The sequence below is a fragment of the Anarrhichthys ocellatus genome, unplaced genomic scaffold (assembly GCF_004355925.1).
Source record: "Anarrhichthys ocellatus isolate YVR2014 unplaced genomic scaffold, GSC_Weel_1.0 scaffold32, whole genome shotgun sequence".
In the NCBI taxonomy this organism is placed as follows: domain Eukaryota; kingdom Metazoa; phylum Chordata; class Actinopteri; order Perciformes; family Anarhichadidae; genus Anarrhichthys; species Anarrhichthys ocellatus.
Genome location: NW_022280062.1, coordinates 1,961,412 through 1,984,454, shown reverse-complemented (window position 1 = coordinate 1,984,454; position 23,043 = coordinate 1,961,412). Strand labels below are relative to the sequence as shown.

General features: G+C 39.5%; 1 protein-coding gene across 1 annotated transcript in view; it reads right to left on the bottom strand.

Annotated features, from left to right (window-relative positions):
- The window catches only part of b4galt2 (UDP-Gal:betaGlcNAc beta 1,4- galactosyltransferase, polypeptide 2), a 133,554-nt gene that overhangs the window by 15,873 nt on the left and 94,638 nt on the right, over positions 1 to 23,043 (bottom strand). The window contains exons 5-6 of the mRNA XM_031865118.1: positions 15,882 to 16,069; positions 9,433 to 9,555 (exon numbers count right to left, since the gene is read on the bottom strand). Coding sequence (XP_031720978.1) covers positions 9,433 to 9,555; positions 15,882 to 16,069 — 311 coding nt within the window. The remainder of the gene's footprint in view (positions 1 to 9,432; positions 9,556 to 15,881; positions 16,070 to 23,043) is intronic.

The window sequence follows — 23,043 nt, the reverse complement described above, 5'->3', positions numbered from 1 at the left end:
ACACACACACACACACACACACACACACACACACACACACACACACAAGTACACTCATTATTTTTCACAACTGTGACAGGCAGTAGGCAGTAACATGGCGTGACAGTGTAGTGTGAATATTATGTAAGGAAGAGGACACTGAGGATACAGTGGAGCTGCAGGATAAAAAGTTTCAGCGTTCCCCCGTGTGATGTATATAATCCGAAGCAGACACATTCGACAGCCACCTCCACCGAAACATAGCAGGTGGGTGGCTGCTGTGAAATTCCCCACTGTAGGGGACCTTTAGGCATTTTAAGACATTTCTTTTAAAAGACCTATAAATATGACTGGGAGCAGTCTACATAATTATAGTTATATTACTCACATGCTTTTGCACTTTTCTAAATAATAAAAAAAAAGTTTGCTCTGTCCACCATCTGACAAAATAAAACTACGAGAACTGTTTTTTACTGATTCATGGCATGATATGTTAAAATCATAATATAATACAATGACCAGTCTAGGATCAGACCATGTCCATACGTCTGATTGAGTATTTTATCTGGTTTCATGAATGTCTTGGATCTAGATTATATCTGTTATTGCATGTGGGTCCAACGGATAGGAGTGTTTGACCAACCGCTGGCAGCCATTAAAAATAAATAGCTGCCACGTTCACGAGTGTGCGAGTTTCTGATGGCTCAATATCCAGTTTTGTTCCCAATATATCCATCAACACACCTGCCAGACTTGGTGCTTTTATCACAAAATGTGCCCCACTGTTACCAGTTTTTCATTTGAACTCTTCGATGTGGCTTTATCAGCGTATACTGTATTTATCAGGACTGCAATCTTGAAGGAGGCATACAACTTTACATAAGACTATTTCATTCTGATTGAGACATTACTCTGGTCATTGGTGGAATAAAGGGTTCGATAAAGCAGCTACAGTTAGACCTCCAGAGTGAATCCATTAAACAGTATATGGCCTACTTAACTAACAGAGGCACCTTGTCCATTTGAAAAGCTGTGGACTGTCCAGCACTTAAGATATCTGCCCACTAATACGATCTGCCATGACAAGTTTCACTAGCAGCCTGAGGCAGAACACACACACACACACACACACACACACACACACACACACACACACACACAGACCATGGACCTATTTGATTGGATTAATCAGGAATTTCTCCAGCTCTCCTCTTCTATTCCCACCAGTGGAGTTAATTGCATTAGAGCAATGGAGTGGAGAAGAATTGGGAGCTAAGTCTGATGTCCTGCCTCAGTTCTCTTCGCCTGCAGAAATGAGATGGGAGAGGAAGAGGAGGAGTGGGTGGTGGTGATGATGATGGTGGTGGAGGGCTGGAAGATGCACAGCAGAGAGAAAGTAATAGAAAAGTGAGGTGGGCGTGAACAGGAGAAAGATTCTTTCTCTCAGCGGGAACACATCTGGGTGCTGCACAAATGTCTTTTTGCTGATACTCAAAGTGAAAGATTGCACGCTTTAAAAAAAGTGTTGTTTAGAAGGTTAATGACACTGTACCCCAATGAAATGACTGACATAAAATGATTTCTGAAAAGATGCCATGGATGACCAATCAGTCAATTTGACAGCTATTAAAGTAAAACCAAGAAGGAAGGGGGGGGGGGGGGGTTTGCAAGGATAAAATATCAGTTAATGAGGACTATTATGATAAACACTTTCTTTAATTTGTGTGCAACATTTTGATGCTGTTCAAATTTGTGATGATAATAATTTGAACAACTTTAAAAGGCAGCTCAAAAAACAACTGTTTATACTTGGCTTTGTTGTATTTGTTTTTTGTATGTTGTTTTTACTCTTCTTAAGTCTGTATTTTATTTATTTTGATGCGTAGCTCTTTTTGGGACTGCTCTCAAAATGTGCTTTTTAAATGAATTTAGCTACTTTCTTTAATTCTGAAGGATTCAGGCTGGAAATCGTATTAAAGCTTGGTGAACATATTTCTTGTAATAGCGCAAAGGTTTTTTCAATATATCGCTAAAGTTTTGCACGAGAATAGGAAAGTACTGTATGTCTATTATTTCCCTCATTTATGAATATCTTTTATCCATGTCTTGCAAGTACACACTTATGTTTTAAAAGGCTCAATCCTTGAAATTATCCTTAAATTCTGCAGAAGTTTAATACCACAGGAAATAAAAAGGTGAGTATGATGACTTTTGGTCCGTTTCTACTCCACTGCTTCCTTACATGTGGATTTCCTGTAGCCTACCAGCAGCTGTAGACTGTGGCTGCTCTGCCCAAGCATACCTGCTTAACAATGCTTAATTTCTCTGCACCTCTCCCTGACTCTGTCTTCCTTCTCCCTCTCCACTCCACTCCCTGCACTTGCTTCTCATTTTCTTCCTGAGCATATTCCACCTTTACTGTCCTGTCCCTCGACTGACTGTATAGGTTTATATTAGTGCATCCCTCATTATTGTGCCCTCAAGTCAACACAGAAGGGGCACAAGAGAGAAAAAAGGTCTAGCCCTTAGTACTAGGAGGAAGGTAAAAAAATAAAAGTACATATTTCCGATCACCTGATGGGCAACAAGTAGTAACAATAGAAATGTGATAGTCCCACAGAACCTAGGATTTGTATTCTTATTCGTCAATAGCACATAGCGGCCTGTAGACCCTTTTACAGCCTATGCATATTTATATCACGGTGTTAGCTGGAGGCAAAACAAAGGAATGACTGGAGGCGAACACAAAGCACCCCACAGTAGTGGGCTAAAGTTAGAAATCAAAAATGTTCCCTTGCTGTTTTGTTGGGTGCCAAAATCGATATTGCAAACATTTGAGTTGTTAAACTGCCAGCTACAGTATCAAAGATTTTCAGGTGGAGAGAAAATGTTTCTAATGTTTCTAATAGTTTATCTTAGCCTTCTGCTAACCTCCTCAGCTGTCAGAGATGAAGAGAAGGCCCGCTGTTGGGCTTACTTTCTGTAACTAGTATAGCATGAAAGCATGGTGGAATTAGCAAGATAACTAGCGGAGAGCTGCCTACTTGCTAGCTTGCAAATTCCGGCATTCTTTCATGCAACACTGGTTACAGAAAATGATCCGAAGAAAGTTGTCACTCATCTGGAGATAGCAATGTGTTTTCGTACAGTGTGATAATAATGTGTAGATGAAGCATTAAGTTGTTGAATTTTACTAATTTAGCAGCTGACTAGTTAGCTAGCTACTTTGCTAATTCCAACATGTTTTCATCCTACAGTGGTCACAGAAAAATGAGCCCAACAGCGGGCTGGTGGCCAGCATTGGGTCTAACGGTTCCTCTGCCTCACTTCTCGCTGCTAGGAGACCACCTTGCCCAGAGGAGAGCAGGCGGGGGCTCCGGAGAATTCCTAGCTAACTAGACAGCTCTGAAGATGGACAAGCTAGCTAGCTAACTAGTCAGCCGTCTACTGAGGCCAGACGCCAAATGTAACTTAAGAAGACACAAAATTGGCATCAGATCGAAAAAAAAGTGTTGTTTGTGTCAGTTTGGAGTTACAGAAAATATTTCTTTAAAACACTGAACACCTGGCAGAATGATTCACATTTTAATAAGGTGGAGTGCACTACATTCATTAGCAGGCGGTATTGCACTGCATCCCTCCATTGCACCAAGTCCTTCACACAACCAAATAGTTTTAAACAGGCCCTGGGATTGACACAAAGGCATGGACAAGAATCTGAATGGGAAAGCAATGACTTTTTTAGACATTCCTGAGAGGATTTAAGGTTATTTTGGTGATGCTGCTGATGTGTGAATCAAAATTCAGGTCAGCAACAATAATAACTTGTCTCGGGCAGTGGTCTTGGGACTCTAAATAGGCACAGACCCGCTGCCTCGGAGTTTCAAAACAATGGTGAGTGAGGAAGTGAGGAGCAGCAGCTTTATTGTTCCGTTTATTAATTAACCACATACTTAAAACAAGGCAGTTTTAATAGCAGATAACAAACCATTTTCATTATGTAAGTAAGTATTCATAGTGTTGTTACTTTAGGTATTAATCTGCCCTTTTTCTTTAGTGTCTCCTGCATTCCTCTCTCTAAATGAGGCCCATTATAGCTCTTTGTCAAATCCGTAAAAAGTACTTCACAGTTGTAAATGTAGTGAAAAGAGAAACAAAACACATAGAAAAAAATAAAATAATATGTTAAATGAAACAAAGAAAAACCAGAACCCAAGGAATAATCAAGGCAAACAAGAGCATCAATAAAATAAAAGGTCTAAAGATGGATTTAAAACACATATGTTTGTTGACCTGACCCCGTGGGTGGAGACTTCCACAACCCGGAGGTGCGATTGAACTTATCAAAGTATTGGCATTCTCAAAGTGTGAAGCTTAAAATATCCTGACTCTTACACCATTGTCAAGGCTTCACAGAAACACGTGCAGTCCTTGTGCTACAGCGGCTGCATGTGTGCATGATGCTGGCTCAGGCTCTGTTGAAAGCCACCGCTGGGAGGTTGAGAGAGAGGAAGGGGGAAAGGGGAAAGGGCAAAGACGAAAGAGGAACGAGAGGGAGCACTGAAAGAGAGATAGAGAGAGAGTTGTGTGTTTGTGTTGAAGGCTGGTCCGCCATGGAAGCCCTTGGGACATCTTTGCCCAAGGCTACTGCTGCATGTTCAGAGAGGGTGAGAGGATGGTGAGAGAGGAAAACCCTTTGCCTAGCTCCTTCTCTCTCTGTTATAGCCACCAACCTTTTAGACAGGGGTGGGAGGGGGGCAAATGGCACTGGCAGTTGTGTAAGTGGCATGTGTCCTCTCCGCCAAGGGCTCGGGCCACACTGAGCAGCAGGGACAGATAGTCCCCCGGGCAGACATTAAGCTTGCAGTACCCATTGCAGGCAGTGGTCATGCCATGGTCTATTGCATCAAAATCAGCATATAAAAAGGAAATTGCTGGAGGGAAGCAAGAGATGGAGATAGAAAAAGAGACGTGGAGAGTTAGAGGGGCAGAAGAATGGGGAAAAAGAGAGAGGGAGCATTGCTGAAGTAGAGAGTAAAAGAGCAATTCAGTCATTTAGTTGCTGCTCCTTTTTTCCAGAGCAGCTTTCAAAGAATAAGCAGATGGAGGTTCAGTGCCACGTACAAAGACACTTCATCTGGACACCAGGCTGATGGACACATTGCCGGCTCGCACTGTTCAAACACGTGAACTTTGCTACCTTTTAACGAAAGACAAAAAAACAAGGTACAGATTTCACGGCCGACACGCTCTCTGATATACAACACTGTTCTTTAATCTCTATCCTGGTACCCTCTTCTCCTCTATTTCGTTTTACTCCCGAGTCCTGAGAGACTGTGCTGGCGAGCATGTCAGTTCACTCAGCTGGAGACTCCATCCTCTCCTCTGCACGCTACTGCAGCTTCGACTGTTAGAACTGAGACTGATTTCAGCATCAGATCACACGTCATATTGGACAAAATCGAATTTTGACCTGATGATAGCACTAGATCAAAAGTCATACGATACCGAAATAATTACGATTCATCCAGAGGGGGACGTGAATATCTGTACCAAATGTAGTCAACGTGATTTTCATAAAGTGGTGATTTTGTGTCAATTAAATCAATTAATCGATTGGTGACAAAATCGTAAGAGTGTTAGTCAACTAAGAAGTTCTTTGGCCTAGGACAGCCCTTGTAAAAATCAGTGTCTAATAATGGTGCTGATGCGTTTACATTGGGGTGCCTTTTTTCGTCGGTATATGACGCCCTGGGAGTGAGACCAGGATGCAATGGTTGTTCAGACATTTTACTCAAAACTCCTGCATAGTGGCACTAGAAGAAAAGTCAGGGGATCACCAAACTTCAGTAGGATTCACCTTCTGGGCACCATGAACATCTGTACCAGATTTCATGTCAATCTATCAAATAGTTGTAGAGATATTTCAGTCTGAACCAAAGTGGAGCATCGACTGACTGACCGGCTTCGCAATGACAAAACCCCCCCCCCCCGTGAGAGCCTTTGCGAAAAGCAAGGCAAAACCTTGATGCTCAGCTTTATTTGCATGCTCCTGCCAATGTGTTTTCCATTCATTTATTATAAGATTGACTTTGGGATTTTTACAGTCTCGGTTTGTAGTAAACAACGAGAGAGAAAATAGGGAGAGAAGAAAATAACTGACAATGACCTCACTACTGTTAGTATCCAGTCCATCCTGTTTCTGTTACTTCTATTTAATGTGCAACCCTCTTTAAACTCAACGTACCAATGACGTACCAATGCAAAACATTATATATAAATGCTTAAAAAAAAGAACGAGATTTATGGTCAACTCTCTGTTGTACTTTATTCTTGCACTGAGATGTGACAGACAGTAGTCAACATATCTCTGAGACAAGACAGCGCTACTATAGTTCAATTTATTAAAGTTGTACATGGACATAAAGATAATTCAGGTTTTAAGTTTAAGTTCTATCAGAAGCATATAAAAATGATGTATTCAACCGATCACCATGTTATTTATAAAAATGGTACTGCCAGCAAAAAACTTACATCAGCTGGTACAGTTGGAGACTGTTGGTACAATATTTTCCGTGCAAGTTCTGGAGTCACGTAGAGCATCTTTTTCCTATGATTTCTAGGCAGAATTAAAGATGTTTTATTCCTGATAGATATCAGAGATGATGATATCCTTGAAAAGTGTGAGTCACACTGAATCTATCACAATTTGAAAACCTCTGGTGTTCAGTGAGGAGCTGACAGAAAATAGAGGAGAGAGAGAGAGCTGGATGGACTCAATCTGGGGACACAGTACTGTGGAGATTATATGGGTGGCACCTTAAAACCTCTAAACCACCAGAATGCCCCACTGGTATCGTTAAAGCAACTGACCCCAGACAATCTTGGAAAATGAATGAAAATCCAATTCGCCATTATCTTGTAATTGCATCGTTTAGCCAGAGTGTCTGCTGTTCAACACTATGTAGTCTCACTTTGAGTACAAAATACCAGGAAGGAAAAGCTTCAGAGAAACGTTTGCTCTCTGATTCAATAATGTCATTTTATTAACAGTCAGCACCTTATACAAAGACATATGAACATTTAGCATGGTTTACATGTTCAGTGAAAAGGTTTACCCTTCCTATCTCAACATAGCGTTTTGATTGTATGGAACCTCTGCAGTCAGGCAAGTTTGAATTGCAGAAGTCAATGTCTGAATGAATTACCTTCTTCAAAAAAAAAAAAATTATATTCCCGCAAGTCACACCACTTTTCACATCAGTTGAAATTGCTCAAGTTCGGAGAGTAGAAAGGATCTTGAGGGAAATCGACAGCATTTAATGACTTACTGCAGCTATCATCCAATAGAAAAGTGAGAACTTTATCTATCATCTGGACAACCATTCAGTGAATTGCACATATATCTCTTTTATCACTTCTTGCCAGACGCTGACAAACAACTGTAATCTCCTGAATACTGTGTCTACTGACACAGTCCATTCTCTAAAACACCAAATTTTCAAATGCTCTATTTTCAGTTTTCTTATAATGCTATTACTCTGAAAGGACAAAGATAAGCTTCACAGTGTGAGAGTGACAGCGGGACACAGACAGAGAAAAATAAAAAACAGATAGTGAAGAATAGGGACAATAAAGATGGAGATTGCATTTCGTCTGTGAAGAACTTCCCTGCTGTGTGAGTTTGTAGCAGTGTGTGTGTGTGTGTGTTTATAATTAGCGTGCTCGAGCCTGATTCTTTGAAGGCAAATGCATCTGTTTATGTGTTTAAAATGAATTTTCTTTTGAACCCAATTTTGCTTGTGGATATTTCACTTGTGCAGTAATATGAAGCGGACCTTTCCAGTTTGTTGTTGTGACAGCCGCTTTTGGGGAATATATGGAAAATGTCAGCTGGGATTAAGGGGCAGTGCAAAGGTAGTTTCATCATTTCTATGCAAAAATTTGTATTTATTGTATTCAGCCAACATGATTCTTTCATCCCTGTAGCGCCAAGCACAGATGAATGACACTGTTGTAGGAATAATTTGCTTAATAGTCAGATCATCAGTTCACCAGGTAATTCAACAATTTTCAGTCCAAACAGCCGTCTGAGTAGACTGTAAATTAAACTAATAGTCCTGTAAATGGTAAATTTAAGCAGTTCTAAGACATCTTTCCGTCTTCCTGTCAGACAGATATTCTTCCTCCAAATTTGATTTCAGCACACTTCCACAGCAGTATTATGAGTGAACTTGAGCAAGTCATTAAAAGCTGTCTGAAGTGCCTGAAAAGGTTTATTTATTTGCAAATCATTCTCCTTCACTGAACAATTACAATAAATCATCCACTCTACGGAAACCTTCAGTGTCACTTTAAGTGGAGAGACTTGATTTCACCACATTTTACTAACAGGTCTGACAAGGATTTTACTTCAAACAGACCAAACATAACCCTGACAGATTGTATAATACTGATTTTTCTGTTTCTCACTGCAAAATCTTAACAAGTACAGTAAAACGTTTCTGGCATTATAGCGAAACTGTAGCGGGCTCAGCCTTATAGCTAGATTAAACATGCTGGCATTGTATGAATCTAGATGACGTAATGAATGAATTGTCATGCTAGCTTGTCGGGAACGGGGCTGAATTAAGCTCAAAAGTTGGGCTTAATTTTTGGCAAAGGAAAACTGGCATGGGTTCGAATGGGTTCCTTTACATGTAAATGAAAATGGATTCTATGGTACCCACGAGTCTCCCCCTTACAGACATGCTCACTTAATGCTAATCCCATGCAGCTTTGGGCAAAAATCAAGCAGTTTTTTGCACACAGTATAAATGTGTTATTTCCGCCTCTTCTAAAAATTGTGTATTGTAATATTTCTGCATATTGGAATCGCTAGCCTTGGATCAACGGTCTTGGGGTTTCTGAGCAGTTTCAACAAAAGAAGCACTCCAATCCATCCAATCGCTGAAAATTGCAATTCTTGCAGAAATCTCCAAATATCGAAACTTTTAAAATACACAGCGTGTCTTACTGTAGTATTTTAGTGCCATTTTTGATATCTTTACCAGCTCTTAAGTGGTAATATTCTCTATACCAGCATCATATGTTTCTAATAAATGTTATTAACCTAAAAAAATACTGCATTAGTGACCATTGGAATTGCCATATATACTTCCATCGTAATGCTCTTAGCCCTTTTACAATTTATTTTATAATTAATGACTAGAACAACTTGACAAACCAATTAATCTTCAGGTTCCCAGCTCTCAGATGATGTATACCACTTCTATGCAGCATTTAATGTTGACCTGCTATCTTTCCCTAAAGATCCTGTCTCTTCTAAAAAAGACAAAAGCAGGTCTATGTGGGTCTTTAAGGGTAAAAAAAGCAAATTAAAAAGAAGTTATTGGTGTAGAAATCATGGGCAAAACCAGCAGCTCATGCTACAGTACGTGTTTCCACGTTTACCTGTTGTAGATGTCGTCGTCCTCCCCTCCCCAGCCCCAGTACTCGTTGGGGAAGCCGTTGATCTTCAGAAACTGTTTTTTACTGAGACCTGAAACTCCTCCAAAGTAGCCTGCGTATGGCAGCCTGCAGGAGCAAAGAAAAGGAGGAGATGGGATGGATGAGGGAAGGAAAAAGGCCAGAGGGGGCGAGAAGTTATAAGCGAACCAGTGAATGAATATATTACTACAAAATAAATTAGAATTGCCTGAACAAACAAGATCCTTCTGGCAGCAGGAAGATTTGGCAGCATCAACTCTCTGCTATGCAGCTGCGTTCTGAAACGTGGGCTACCATCATTTAACCATTTGTTTACAGCATGCACAGGCAGGTATTATCATTCATAATGAAAGATGGAGCAACATACAGTTAACACACAGTTAACTAGGAAGGAAGTTTGGGTTCCCTATCCATGTTGTTGTAAAAACAAAAGTCCCTTTATATGTTTTAATACAGTAAGGCAAAAGCTCCATGACATCTAATTAACATGGCTACCCACTCAGATTATGCTTCATTATAATAAAAATGATCCTTCTTTTCAATTTCCTAAAGTTAGTGGGAGATGTCCCCGTGAATGTTCTCAGTGCTTGTTAATCTGAAATTGTTAGTGAATCATCAGCAGCATCACAGGTTTTTTTTAATATATAAAGATGGCATAATTTACATTTGAATAACATTTTGAAGTGTTTTAGGCAAGCAGATCATTTAATGTGTCTTGTTCTGGATGTGTTTTTAAGTGGATCATTTATGAGTGCCTTTCTACAGTAAGTAGATAATCCACATCCATATATAATCCCCTCAAGACACATGAAATGACCGGGTGTAAACAGGGGCCGTGGTATTTGTGCGTGGCCTCTGGCGCTAATAAGCAGCCAAACGAGCTGCTACTAGTGAATACTAGAGGTTTCCACTAGTCAGCATTGGCCATTTATAATGAAAATGTTGGATAACACATGAAATTAGAGTAAAGAAGAGAAAGAATGAGGAAAAGATCAGGAGATGAAGAGAATAACTACAAGATAAATATTAAGAATATATGACAGGGGGTCCGAAAGAACAAGACAATGAAATGATGGAGGAGGGTATATATAATACGTATATTGTATGTGTGTGTGTGTGTACACAGTGGACAAAAGAAGGTGGAGAGGCATTTTATTTTTTCCTTAAAAGTCTTGAGACCAGTGGAGTGGGCCGGACGTCAGCTGCGAATGTCATGACAGGTGCCTGGAGTCTAACCAGAGGCGGTGTGTGTGTGTGTGTGTGTGTGTGTGTGTAGATGTGTGTATATTCTGGACAGTATGTGTTGTCAAAAAGATGACAGCTCCCTGTTGAAAGATGACAAGAGGAAAGTAATGAGACCATATGTTTCTGCACAAATTCTCCCATCAACAATATGGTGAGCAGCATGTGTGCATGTGTGTGTGTGCGTGTGTGTGTGCGTGTAAGTGTGTGTGGATGCGTGTGTGTGCTTAGGAGAAGAAGAGGGGAGAAAGAGTGATTGGAAGTTTGATTAACTGCATGTTTTTCTTGAGAACTTCACTCATTTTTTTATGACGTCTCGCTGGAAAGAGGATAAACAACGCTCTTATATGAAATCTTCAACAGTGGGGACTCCATAAACTCTGTATCTGTCTGATTATTTCCTCAGAGAAGTGGGATATTCATCATCAAATGCTAACTCTCAAACACCACTGAGATACAGTGTACTGTGCATGACGGAAATTTGACAATAATGTTATGATGTCAATTCTTGTCCTTGTTTTATTCTGTACAATAATAACTTTCCTTTTGCATTTTTCATTTCCAGTTTTAATAGTTTCTTCTCAAGGAGGATTTGGAGAAAAAAACAAATTTATCTTCAGTAGACTCTACGACTGTAAAAACAAATTCTCACTCCCAACCAGTCAAATACCAGCGCTTGGTCAGGGAATTAGAGTTAGTTTTAAGTGCAGTGTGTCGATATCAGATGCTGAGGTTCACTGACCAACCGCCTGTGTTTGACAACTAGTTTGGACAGCTGCAGCTGATTCAGAGCGCTGCTGCTCGAGTCCTCACCAAGACCAAGAAAGTGGATCACATCACTCCAGTTCTGAGGTCTTTATACCGGCTTCCTGTCTGTCAACGAATTGATTTCAAAATACTTCTGCTGGTTTACGAAACCCTGAATGGTTTATGGACATACTAGATCATCTGCGACATTATGAACCATCCAGACCTTTGAGTTCTTCTGGGACATACTTTCTGTCCCCAGAGTCAAAACTAAACATGGACAAGCAGCGGTACGTTTTTTTGTACCACATATCTGGAACAATCTCCCAGAAAACTGCAGGTCAGCTGCAACTGAAAATGTTTCCGTTTGTCTTTTATTAAATCAAATAATTATACATTTCTTACACTATACTGTAACTTTTATTCTTGTATTTTATATCTATTTCATTGTATTTGAGCTTGTTTTATATTCATTTAATAATGACTGTTCTGAATTGTATGTGAATGTCCTTTTTTATTTTCTCAACCAGCTTCATTCTATGAGTGCTGAGGTCCTGAATACACAGTTTTTTGTTTAGTTTCGAAAGGTTTTGGTTATTCCACACAACACATTTAATGTATGTATTTGTGGATTTTTTGTGCTCTTCTCACTGGTTTAAAAAGCGGGATGTCAAATACTTTCAGAATCAGAAATTAGCCTCTGAATCAGAATCTGTTGACAATTTTGGGGTTGTCTGTTGATGTTGCCAGCACTATAAATAATTGCATATCTCCTCTTTAACTGGTGCATTGTTTGATGATTTCACATTTCATGCTTGTCATTCATTTTTGTTAAAATTGACAGTGCACGTCGATCCATGTTAGTCACTGAACAGTGTGCCGACACTGCCAGGAGAAGGCCTAGCATAATGGTGCTCTCTGTAAATGTGCATATGCGCTGCAGCACACTCGCACTGTGCTCACCAAGTACTGTACTCAAACATCCACAAAATCCTGCAATATAATGGTAATATCATTTCATGCACTGCATAAGGTCCTTTGAGAGAGTGTAATTCGTGACACGTTTTTGAAAGAAAGTTTTTGTGAAGTGGACTTCAAGGTGACCCTTCCTGCTCAGAGAGCTGTCAGGTGTTGTGAGGTGCTACGATAATGGAAAAGCACTTAAAGTGACCTGACTTTCAGTGACAATGTTTTCACCATTTATCAAAAAATATGTGCTTTTACATTTGGGAGCAGCTAAGGTTGTCTCTCCCTGAAATGCTGAAATAAAACATTTACTCCTCGGCCCAAATCAGCTCTCAAAAAATGTCGTTTGATCGTCGTTTGTTAATTGCTTGCTGACTTTTCGTCCTTTAATTTGGAAGCGTCCTCGATGCTAAAACTGGCAGACAAAAACAGTTGGAATGCTCAGACCATTTTTGACTTCGGCAACCAATTTTCTACAATTATCTGATTTCTGCATCAACAAAGAACTTCAATCAATCCTGTGACCTTCCGCTCACTCAAAACACCCGGCTTTACTTTTATCCACTTTTTTCATCATTTTCTTGTGACCAAAACAAGAAACCTCATAACAAACCAAACCAAAGTATTTATTGACTCATTGCTAATAGGAAATGTTAATTACCACCTGGTGTTGTATTGTTTGCCAGATAGCATTAGGTTATTGAGCAGTATATCAGGGAACTGCTGAGGCTCCTGAGGGTTTTCAGTAGGATAACTCTTGTGGAATGACAGTTTGTGGATTGGAGAGGTCACATTCGCTGGCCATGTTAAGAGCATTAATCAATGCTTGTGGTGCTTTTAGATAATTGAGTGTAGGTGTTGTGTCATTATGCAAAAATACACAACTAAAGCAGGAGGCTACTATTCAGTGATGGCTTTAAGGATGCAGGGAAACTGTTTGGCAACACTGCATTTTGTTAACACACTCGAGAAATGGCACTTTCACTCACCATATCATTTCCTGCAAACTTAACACTATATACTGTAGATCCCTTTTTTTATGGTTATTCCTTTACTGTAAACTGCCATCCATTGCACATTTGACCGTCCGTGGGGTGGGGTGCACATCTCCAACTGGTGCTTACTTGTTTCTTTTCCGGTTTCTTCGTTGGCTTTTACTCCCTCACACAGGTCTTAGGGTCATGATGATGGTTTATCCTACATAATAAAGTTTTAGAGAGCCCCGTGATCTTGAAATAAGCACTCTCATTCTGTTTAGTGGCCGTTTGTTGATTAGTTAGATCTAGAAAGGATTTTACCTTCTGTCTCTGTGCAGTCCTTAGAGACTTGTTTGTGATAAAGGACTTTCAAAATAAAAGCACCGAAACACGGATGACTGCATGCAAAGTCAAAAGTGAACTTTTGACTTTCTACATATTAACATGCAAAAAGTTTCATCTGCTGCTGAGATTTTTCATCAGTGACTACAGTATGCGTATATTTACTATTTTCACTTTGTGTGTGCAACTAATGATTGTGTTTAATTTTCTATTAATCTGCTGATTATTCATGTTTGGCATATACAGGGTCATAAAAGGGTGAAAATGCTCACAGCAGTTTAAGATGATGGCCAGCACATCGAAGCAAGATATTCAGTTTGCTATCACAGTCAAACAACAAATCTAACTTGACATTTTAGCTTGAAGAATTACCTAAATTATAATTTTTGATATATTTACATAAATAATACAAGAGAGCTCATCTTATACAGCAAGTAGACACAGTCGTCATAGTTAGTAAGTGTCTCTGCACCAGCTGTAGTCTACACTTGTTAGTTTCGCTTTGTATCATGTGCTCTTGTTAGGACTACAGAAGTATGACCGAATAAGAATTGGCAGCAGTGAACTGTGGTGCATTTTCATGCTAATTTAGGCTTCAGACAAGGATTTTAAAGTATAATGAGATTTAGTCAAATTAAATAGTGCTTAGTCTATTGTCTGTCAGAACACAGACTGTAGGCCATCTCTATTGCTTTGTTAGGCAGCCAATTGCATATAGAAATTCTTCACATATTTATTTGTTTAACAAGTGTAAAATGCTATTTTATCAGACAGGCAGGTGCAGAACCCACCTGCAAAAACAACCTTCTGGGTGCAATTCCCTGTTTAGGTCTATAAGCAGTTCTCAATGTATGTGTGTGTGGGTGTGTGAGTGTGTGCATGTGCAAGTGTGACTTTATTTATCTTACCATTGAAGGGACAGCCCACCCCAAAATCAATAATACATATTTTTCCTCTTACCTCTAGTGCTATTTATGAATCTAGATTGTTTTAGTCTGAGTTGACTAGTTTTAGAGGTATCGGCCGTAGAGATGTCTGTCTTCTCTCTCGGGGTGGGAATCACCAGAGGCCCCTCCATGCGATATTATCACGAAAACAAAGTCACAATACGATATTTTTACGATTTTAAACATTTTGCAATATATTACCTATTTTTAACTGCAAATGATGCAGTTTGTCAACATCTGTTTTATCAAATAAGATAACGTTTTCACTCATCTCACTTCAGTCCATTTCTAATAGGTCTTTAGTCAAAGTAAAATATATAAATAAACTATTTACTTTTACTTTGTTTAAGTCATCTATAGTGATGATTTGCATAGAAACACACAATGAAAATAATTAGGGAATAAACTATTGAATTTTTGTTCATAAAAAATCTTTGCATCAGTAGTTTTATTATGTATTATAAGCTGCTCAGAAACGTCTCCTTCAAAAAACTGAATTTATTCAAGTTTCCCACCAAAACTTCAGTTTTACATATGAACATATCGTGATAAAGTTATAATTTACTTTCGTCCAAATACAAATTTTTACTGAATGGAGCTTGAAAGCACCACAGTGTAACTAAATGAAGCCGTATGGCTGTTCTCAGCAGCTGTTGCTGTTAACATTGCTGACATTAACTAGCTCTTCTCCTGACGATTTCAACACTGTTGTTCACAGACCAGCGACTGGAAAGCATGAATGCCGATCTTCAGAACGCAACATTTTTTACTGAATACAGGCCATTGCATTTCTTTTTCACATTATGATGGTTGAACTGTGTAATTAATCCACGGTTCACATGACTCCCTGGTCAAAGCAGACATCTGCTGATATCTCCAACACGAGGCAGCTCACACCAAAACAACCTAGATTGATAAACAGCACTACATGTTTGATGGAAAAATATGTATTTTTGATTTTGGGGTGAACTGTCCCTTTAAGTGGGATCACTAATGAACTGAGATGAGCTCGAATAAACTTTGAAATTAGACTTTGGCAAATGCTTTACATTTAAATAGGCTGAACTGAAGTGTTCCTAATTATCAAGACCTCTTAAGGTAAATGTAAGTAGAAAGCTGTGCTAAGAAGTTGGGTACCATGCTCCCTCACCACCTCTAAAATCACACGGCAAGTTGAAAACCATCGCCTCACCTGAAGCCAAACTTGTCCATGGCGATGGCGAAGTGCCTCGGCTGGTCGTAGCAGTGGTAGAGGTTGCGGTCGTCCATTGGGATCAGGTCCACGTCGCTAAAGATGAAGCAGTCGTACTCTGCGTCCTTCAAAGTCTCCGTGTAGCCAACATTCAACAGCTTGGCACGGTTGAAGGTTTCCTCACCCAACTGCAAGAACACACCACAAGAGAGACCATTATGTCATTGTTTACATATAGATGAGGAGGGCAGATGATGTAGCTTCATCATCATTTGTCCTCTGCTTGAAAGGCTCCGTGTTAAAAAAAAAAAAAAAAAAAAAAAAAAAAAGAGTTGAACAGATTGGAACGTGCCTTCTGAACCACAATTTCAGCATGTGCGATATCAATACCATGTTCAATTAATGTTTCTGTTACGTACAACTTGTACTTTCAAACTGCCACTTTGTAAGGTTAAATGTAGACTAATACCAGAGTTAAGAAGGAGACATTGATGGGGCACTAAATAGGAGAGGGAGAAGTACTGCCAAAATATATAATACATGCTGTGTTCATTACACTGTATAGAAACATCAACCGGAAGCTGAACTGCTACAGGCACTTCTACCATAAACAAAAGACAATATGAGTCAGACCAAGCCAAATGTGTTCGGGTCCACATCAAAGCTGTTTTTCACTATAAATCCAACATGAACTGATGTGTTTATTGACCCCAAGAACAGATCAGTTGCCTGAAGCACCAAACACTTCTTGTGAGACTCTGTCTGGCTGAAGTTTAACACCCTTCATGCTGAATATGAAATGATAAGTGATAAATCTCTATAACAGAGTCCAATAATAAAAACTTTCCCTGTAGTCAGAATGGCCAGAATCATAACACAGCCAAACACGTCGTCACCTTCTAAGGTGCCCCTTCAGTTTCAGAGCAGTGTTTAGCATCTGCAGTGCATGTTGTACTGTATTTATCTCTACAGTCAGTCTGAACTGATGTTTGTATTGACCCCAAGAGATCCGGATGCCGCTGCAGTGAATGCAGTCTATGCATGGACCAGGTTCAACTCTTCGATTGAGATGAATGCATCCTTGCCAAAGCAGCACAGCAGCGTAAGATAGCCGAGGTTAACACACGTGAGAGCTATAAAGTAAATAATGTATCAGCAATTTTTACTTCTCTTTCTGTAGAGCCCCTTGTGCAACAGCTTGGCTTTGTGAAATCCTAGTCAAGCTGCAGGGAGGTCAGCGAGCAAGAAGTGAAGCTTATACTGTGCAACCTGACACTCTTTGGCAGACACATTTCGGATGCACGTCGACAGTCCATCCTCTTCGAATACTCTCTGAATGAATTCTTCTTTTTATGACAAGTACAGCGAGGAAGCTCCAGGAAGCGGCTAGAGAGAGACAGAGTTGAGCTGTCCGGAAGGGAGATATAAATGTAAAACCCTTTGTACTGTCAGTACCTTGTACATGCATTAACAGACGTGAGTCATCAAGACGATTTTCCCTCAGGAAACCTCTTATTCACTTACTGTACAGCTAGTGCATTTTATCTAGCACAAATGGCCTCAAGTATCCTTGCAAGTGCAAGTAAAAATCTTTATATGCATTGTAGCCAAAATGAATCACCAATTATTGTGATGATGAATGAATCACATTAGCTCCAGTTCCTCAAATGATTGTAATTGAATATGGTTAGTCGGACAAAAGAAGCTATCTGAATATGTCACCTTGTGTTCTGGGAAAATTGCTATCAGCAGTTCTCACTATTTTCTTCACATTTACCAAATGATTTATCAATTAAAGCAAGACAATATCTGCTATAGTACAGGACAGAAAATCCAAATTAATATGTAAAGCCAAAGACTGCAATGTTTTAATCCGGTTTCTTCAGGTTATGTGATCAAATAAAGTCTGCACAGGAACTACATTTGACACATTATGTTCAGCAGGGTTAGAAATTAGAAGATTAATTAGCAAAAATAACAGAACTATTTTATCATCCCGTAGTTGATAAAGTAACTGCATGTAAGTGCAGACATTAAGGTCTGAAAATCTGATCGTGAAAGTTATTGAAGTTTCTCTTTATTTTAGGATTTATTTTGTATCTTGTATTTTGGATGGTATGTTTTTATGGTGTTTTGAAAGCAAAACTTGGGGAAAAATCTAATTCATTCATTTGTTGTATTATATGTAAGTTACTTTTCCTGATAAACATTACATTAGTAGTGGTGAGCTACAAAGACATCTGCTGTATTTACACTGAAACATGAGCTTTTTGAGTCATTATGACTGTAATAAAGATTTTCATGCAAATCTGACTCGTGTAGTTTGGTTAAGTCCTTATGCAAAATCTCTAAGACGTCATGAGGGGCCCCACATGACAAGATTACATGTTTATGGAGATGTTACTGGGTCCCAGCACAAAGCTTCAGTCCTCATATCATAAAAAAGGCCCCGTTTGATGAATGTCTCAGTATCTACAGTATGTAGCCGAACAATTAACTGCTGTTACATATTTTCTGCAGTCACGTATTCCTTGGCCATTAGGGAAAACCACCCACTTTAGACAGCACAGAGATTTTCTAAGATGATTAACGCATCAGCCTGATACCTTTTTTTTTTTTTTGAGGTACATTTGCTTCCACACTGGTGCATTATCTGTTTGGATCGACCATGAATTAAGTACAATGCATAATCCCCCACTAATACCTGAGATTTGAGAGCATAATCCCCCTTTGCAGGTGACAAAAAAATCTATTGTCACAAATCCACTTGGGCTCCAAATATCAGCTAAAATAGTCCTCTGTGTGTTTTTGATCAACAGTCTGTTCAGTTTGGAACGACATCATATGAGCAAAATATGGCCAACGTTATCCAAGAAACTAAGGGCAGCAGCTGATACAGCCGGACAAAAAGGGAAATAAATCAATAGAATAAAATAGTATTTTACACAAGTAATAGTCAGAGGTTCTTGGGAACTAACGCAAGATAAGTCCTGCAAATAAACAAAAAAGAAAATATGATTTTATCTGATTAAATGTCTGTCCTCCTTCTGAGCCCATTCTTTCAAATTGCTTTAAAAGTGTCGAAACTGTAAATGACGTTTTGATATTTGGTAGTAGACACATACATTTCAAATGATTAACTTTAAAAGTGAGTATTATCCAACGGAAAAACCCAGCCCAGTGTTGCCATCTTTTTTTCCCCAATGAAAGTGGCAAACCGCACAAACTCCGAAAGTCACTAAACCTAGTGAGAAAGTAGCCGAGTTAGCAACGCTTGCAGCCCGTCTCTTCAGGCCTCCCTCCAACATAATGAACGAAAACAACAAACATGGCTGCTGTTGGTACTCACAGCTGTCAAGCTAGCAGCATGTGCAAGACTTCGCTGACAAGCAATGAGTGCACGGGCAGAATGCACTCAGGCAGGCAGCCCGACTGGAATGATTGGATGGGCCTATTACAGTCCCACAACAGCCACAGACACCAGATTTCTTTGTTGTCAGGACATTCATTTATTGCTGTTGGGATTTAAAGATAATTTATATAAACATATATAACCATTTTGTTTTTATGAAATACCCACCTTGCTTTTTTTGGGGTATTACAGATCTGATGAATGTAGGAACCATGTGGTCAGCTTAATCTTTGAGGAACCCTTCACCACTTAGGTTTAGTCATTTTCTTGTATTTGATACATAATTTATTGTGTACAAAGAGTTAACATGTGTAGTTTGGAGCAGCACTCCGTTTTCCAAATTACCACCAGAACTTTGTGAGTTTAACAAAATGCATCTTCAGAAGTCGGTAGCTCTGTTACAAAGGTTTACCGTGATCCTTTTGTTATCTTTTGAGTGTTCCACAACTAATTTCTGTTTCGGCAAAAAGTGCATTGAGCGTTCTTTTCTGTGTTGCAAGCTACGGTCAATCTACATTCAATATAGACAAGGATTGTTATTTTTCTGTTATTTCTTCCCTCCTGCTTTAGGCTGTTGTTTCCTGCCTGAAACCTGTATCCGTTTTTTTCTCACGCAGAGTGCACTGGAAAGATCTGCACAAATTTGCCTACAGTGGCCCACGGGGGACAGTTAAAACCATTCATGTGTGAATATTTGACAAATCAACAAATTACATGTTGACAGGGTGAAATGCGGAAAGGGTACTCCAATTTAGCACACGGCGATTTTTAGCTCCACGTTTTGCAATTTCACAGGCGTCTTTTAACTTTCAAGGACATTTCTGCTCTATTAGTTTTTGATCAGGCTGGACCCATAATGCAGTGTGCGTGCATATGCATGTGAGCGTGCAGTCTCAGCCTTGAGTACATGAGTTTACTAAGTATGTGTCACAAAAATATGTTTTTTTCAAGCTCACACTTACCAGGAGATAATATCATGAAAGAATCCAGCACTTTAACCCTCAATTAAGTGTGTTCAGGCCCTTCTATGGCTACCTAAACGTCTCCCGTCACAATGACAGGTTTCGGTTTGCAAGCCGCCCCCGCACTGCAGGAATGCTCTTTAAATTAAATATTTTTGTTCAGACAATAGGCTTGAATAAATGAAATTACACTCTTTTGGCAGATGCTTTTGTGCAGAGTGACTTACAATAAGTGCATTCAGCATCATTATGAAGGAAAAACTAGATGTGATCAAAAAATTAAGTACATCCCTCAAACAACTAGAAACATGATTTACATGTTAATGTTTGCAGGTTGTTAACTATTTAGTTAATATATAAAAATATAAATCATATAAGTGGTATTGTAGGTAAAAAAAAATTAAGTTCAACAGTTTTGCACTCCACTATTTTTCTCGAAAATGTATGACTTTATAAATTTGCCATTTTCATTTTAGAGAATAACAAAAGATTTTATTTTATTTTTATGCACCCGACCAAAAATCTGGACAATTTCTCACCTATTTCTGGCCACTTGGGGGCAGTGCAACAAGTTGTTAACACTTATGTTGATGAAAGTGCTACAGTTTACCAGCCTATTTACACATTGAGCAGTTACAGAACAACATTATTATCCATTCGCAGTCATGCTTAAGTCACTTAAGCATGCTTAAGTTACTTAAGCATGACTTTAAGCATGACATACTTAAGGTATTCAACATCTATGTTGAATACCCACTCTCCTTTACACTCTGGTTTGGCCTCTATTAACCCCTGAGGGAAATATCTGTCTCTTAAGCTGCTAAACACTCCACAATTTTCACAAGCCAGTCACTGTTTTGTGTTTGGTGCTTGGCAGGAAAGGTTCAGAGATTATCAGGACTTCAAACAAAACAGCTGCCTGCTTCGGTTGAAAAATGATGCCGATTAGAGCTCCGGGGATGAACCAAAACAGTAAAGTTGCCATACCAAAACAATAAGCTGAAAGATGCTAAAATTCTTTGTAGCGCGCTCAGGCGAACTGCAGCTCTCGTGCCAAGTGTCACCTTTTGACTGGTAATAAGTTCAGGCAGCAGCTGGGAAAGTCGACTTCTGACTGGAAAACCGCTGGGGTGAATCACTGGCTGCCTGGGTAAATAGGGGTCGGGTAATTGAAAGGACAACACTCATCATCTGCCATCAAGGTGTCCAGTTGCTCCACTGCAGCGGCTCAGTGACTGACAGCAGGAAGCTGTGGCTGAAACGCTCCCCGTTGTGGTTGCAATGTGTTTGACAGTGTGTGCGAGGCAGGACACCGCTGAAACAAAAGTTTGTTCAGTCTTATCCTCAACGGGGAACGATGTCAACAGTGACTCCAAAAGTTTTAGTGATGAGACTTGGGCCATGTGGAGCGGGTAATGAACTTCAGTGAAATCTACAATTAACTATCTCATCAAGACTGAAGACAGAACTGACTTTAAAAAAAAAACAGCTGCAATCCGATTTTCAGTGTTCTTCTAAAATATTCATGACATCGATATCTCAGCCGTCTCCAAGGCTCAATGTGCACTTGAAAGCTTTTTCAAAAGGGTTCCCCGAGTGTCAGAAATCCCTCTTCACACACACACCTGTCGAACGTGATGAAAAAGTGTTGCTTTTTTTCCAGACATTTCACGAGTGTAAATTCTGGTTTTAGTCTCTGGAAGAAAAAACTGTTGCTGGCAGAGAAATAGAGGCATACATCTGAAACATCACCTTCCAACTTTATCACTGCTTTTTGAAATACAACAAGGGATCCCAATAGAAGATTAGCTTGACGCAATTTAGAAAAAGTGACAGCTTCTCTCGCAAAGTGCTAAGTCCACTTGTGTTTAGGATCCACCACTGAAGCTGCTTGCACTCTTACTCAGCAGTTTACAACATTCATTTATCATGTCCTCGTTGACCTCCCGTTGTTGCTCTCCCTCAGGGGAACCCCCACTGCCTCCGCAAGTAGTATTTTATTCAAAAGTTTAAGCGAATTTTAAGTGAAGTTTGCGAAGTCGAAGCTTCAGGAGACAATCCGTGCCGCATCAATAACAATGATTGAATGAGTGATTGAAGCAGTGCATCACTGTGATTTTTCCTATCTGAACCCTGGAGGATGAGGAGTTATATATGTGTAAGTAAACTAATAACACTGAGATAATGCAGATTTATTCATTAAATGAACTCATCTGGAAAATGTGTTTTCTGTTAAAGAGAAGAATAATGTGAAAGCAAGATGGCGCAGCAATATGGCGACACTGAGCACAAACAAGCTATTAACTGAGTGGGATATTCTGCAGTTTAAATAATAAACTTGGTGAACAACATGTTACAAACTGGAACCTGCGGTTGACAAAACACCTCACCTCAAGGTCCATTTATCAGCCTTTTCTGAGATTTCTCTCACTTTGAGGTAAGACCGTTTTGTCAATCTTAAAACTGGCTCTAATTCAAACCCTTTGCATCCAAACTCAAATCAATACCGAGGTGAAGCAGGGTGACAAATTAAGAGGTGGGACAAGTAGTTTAAAATGCCTTGGGCGACTCATAAACAAAGGATAAAATTGAGGAAATAAACATTTGCTGAGTCCGATTTTATTGACCATCAACGCCCCTCGATCCTCGCCTCTTCTATTCACTCTATGATACGATCTTCTTCCATCTCTCTGTGCGCACTTTGTGCTTTCAAGTCATCACTTACCTGTGTTTTCTATCTGCTCTCTCTCTCTCTCTCTCTCTCTCTCTCTCTCTCTCTCTCTCTCTC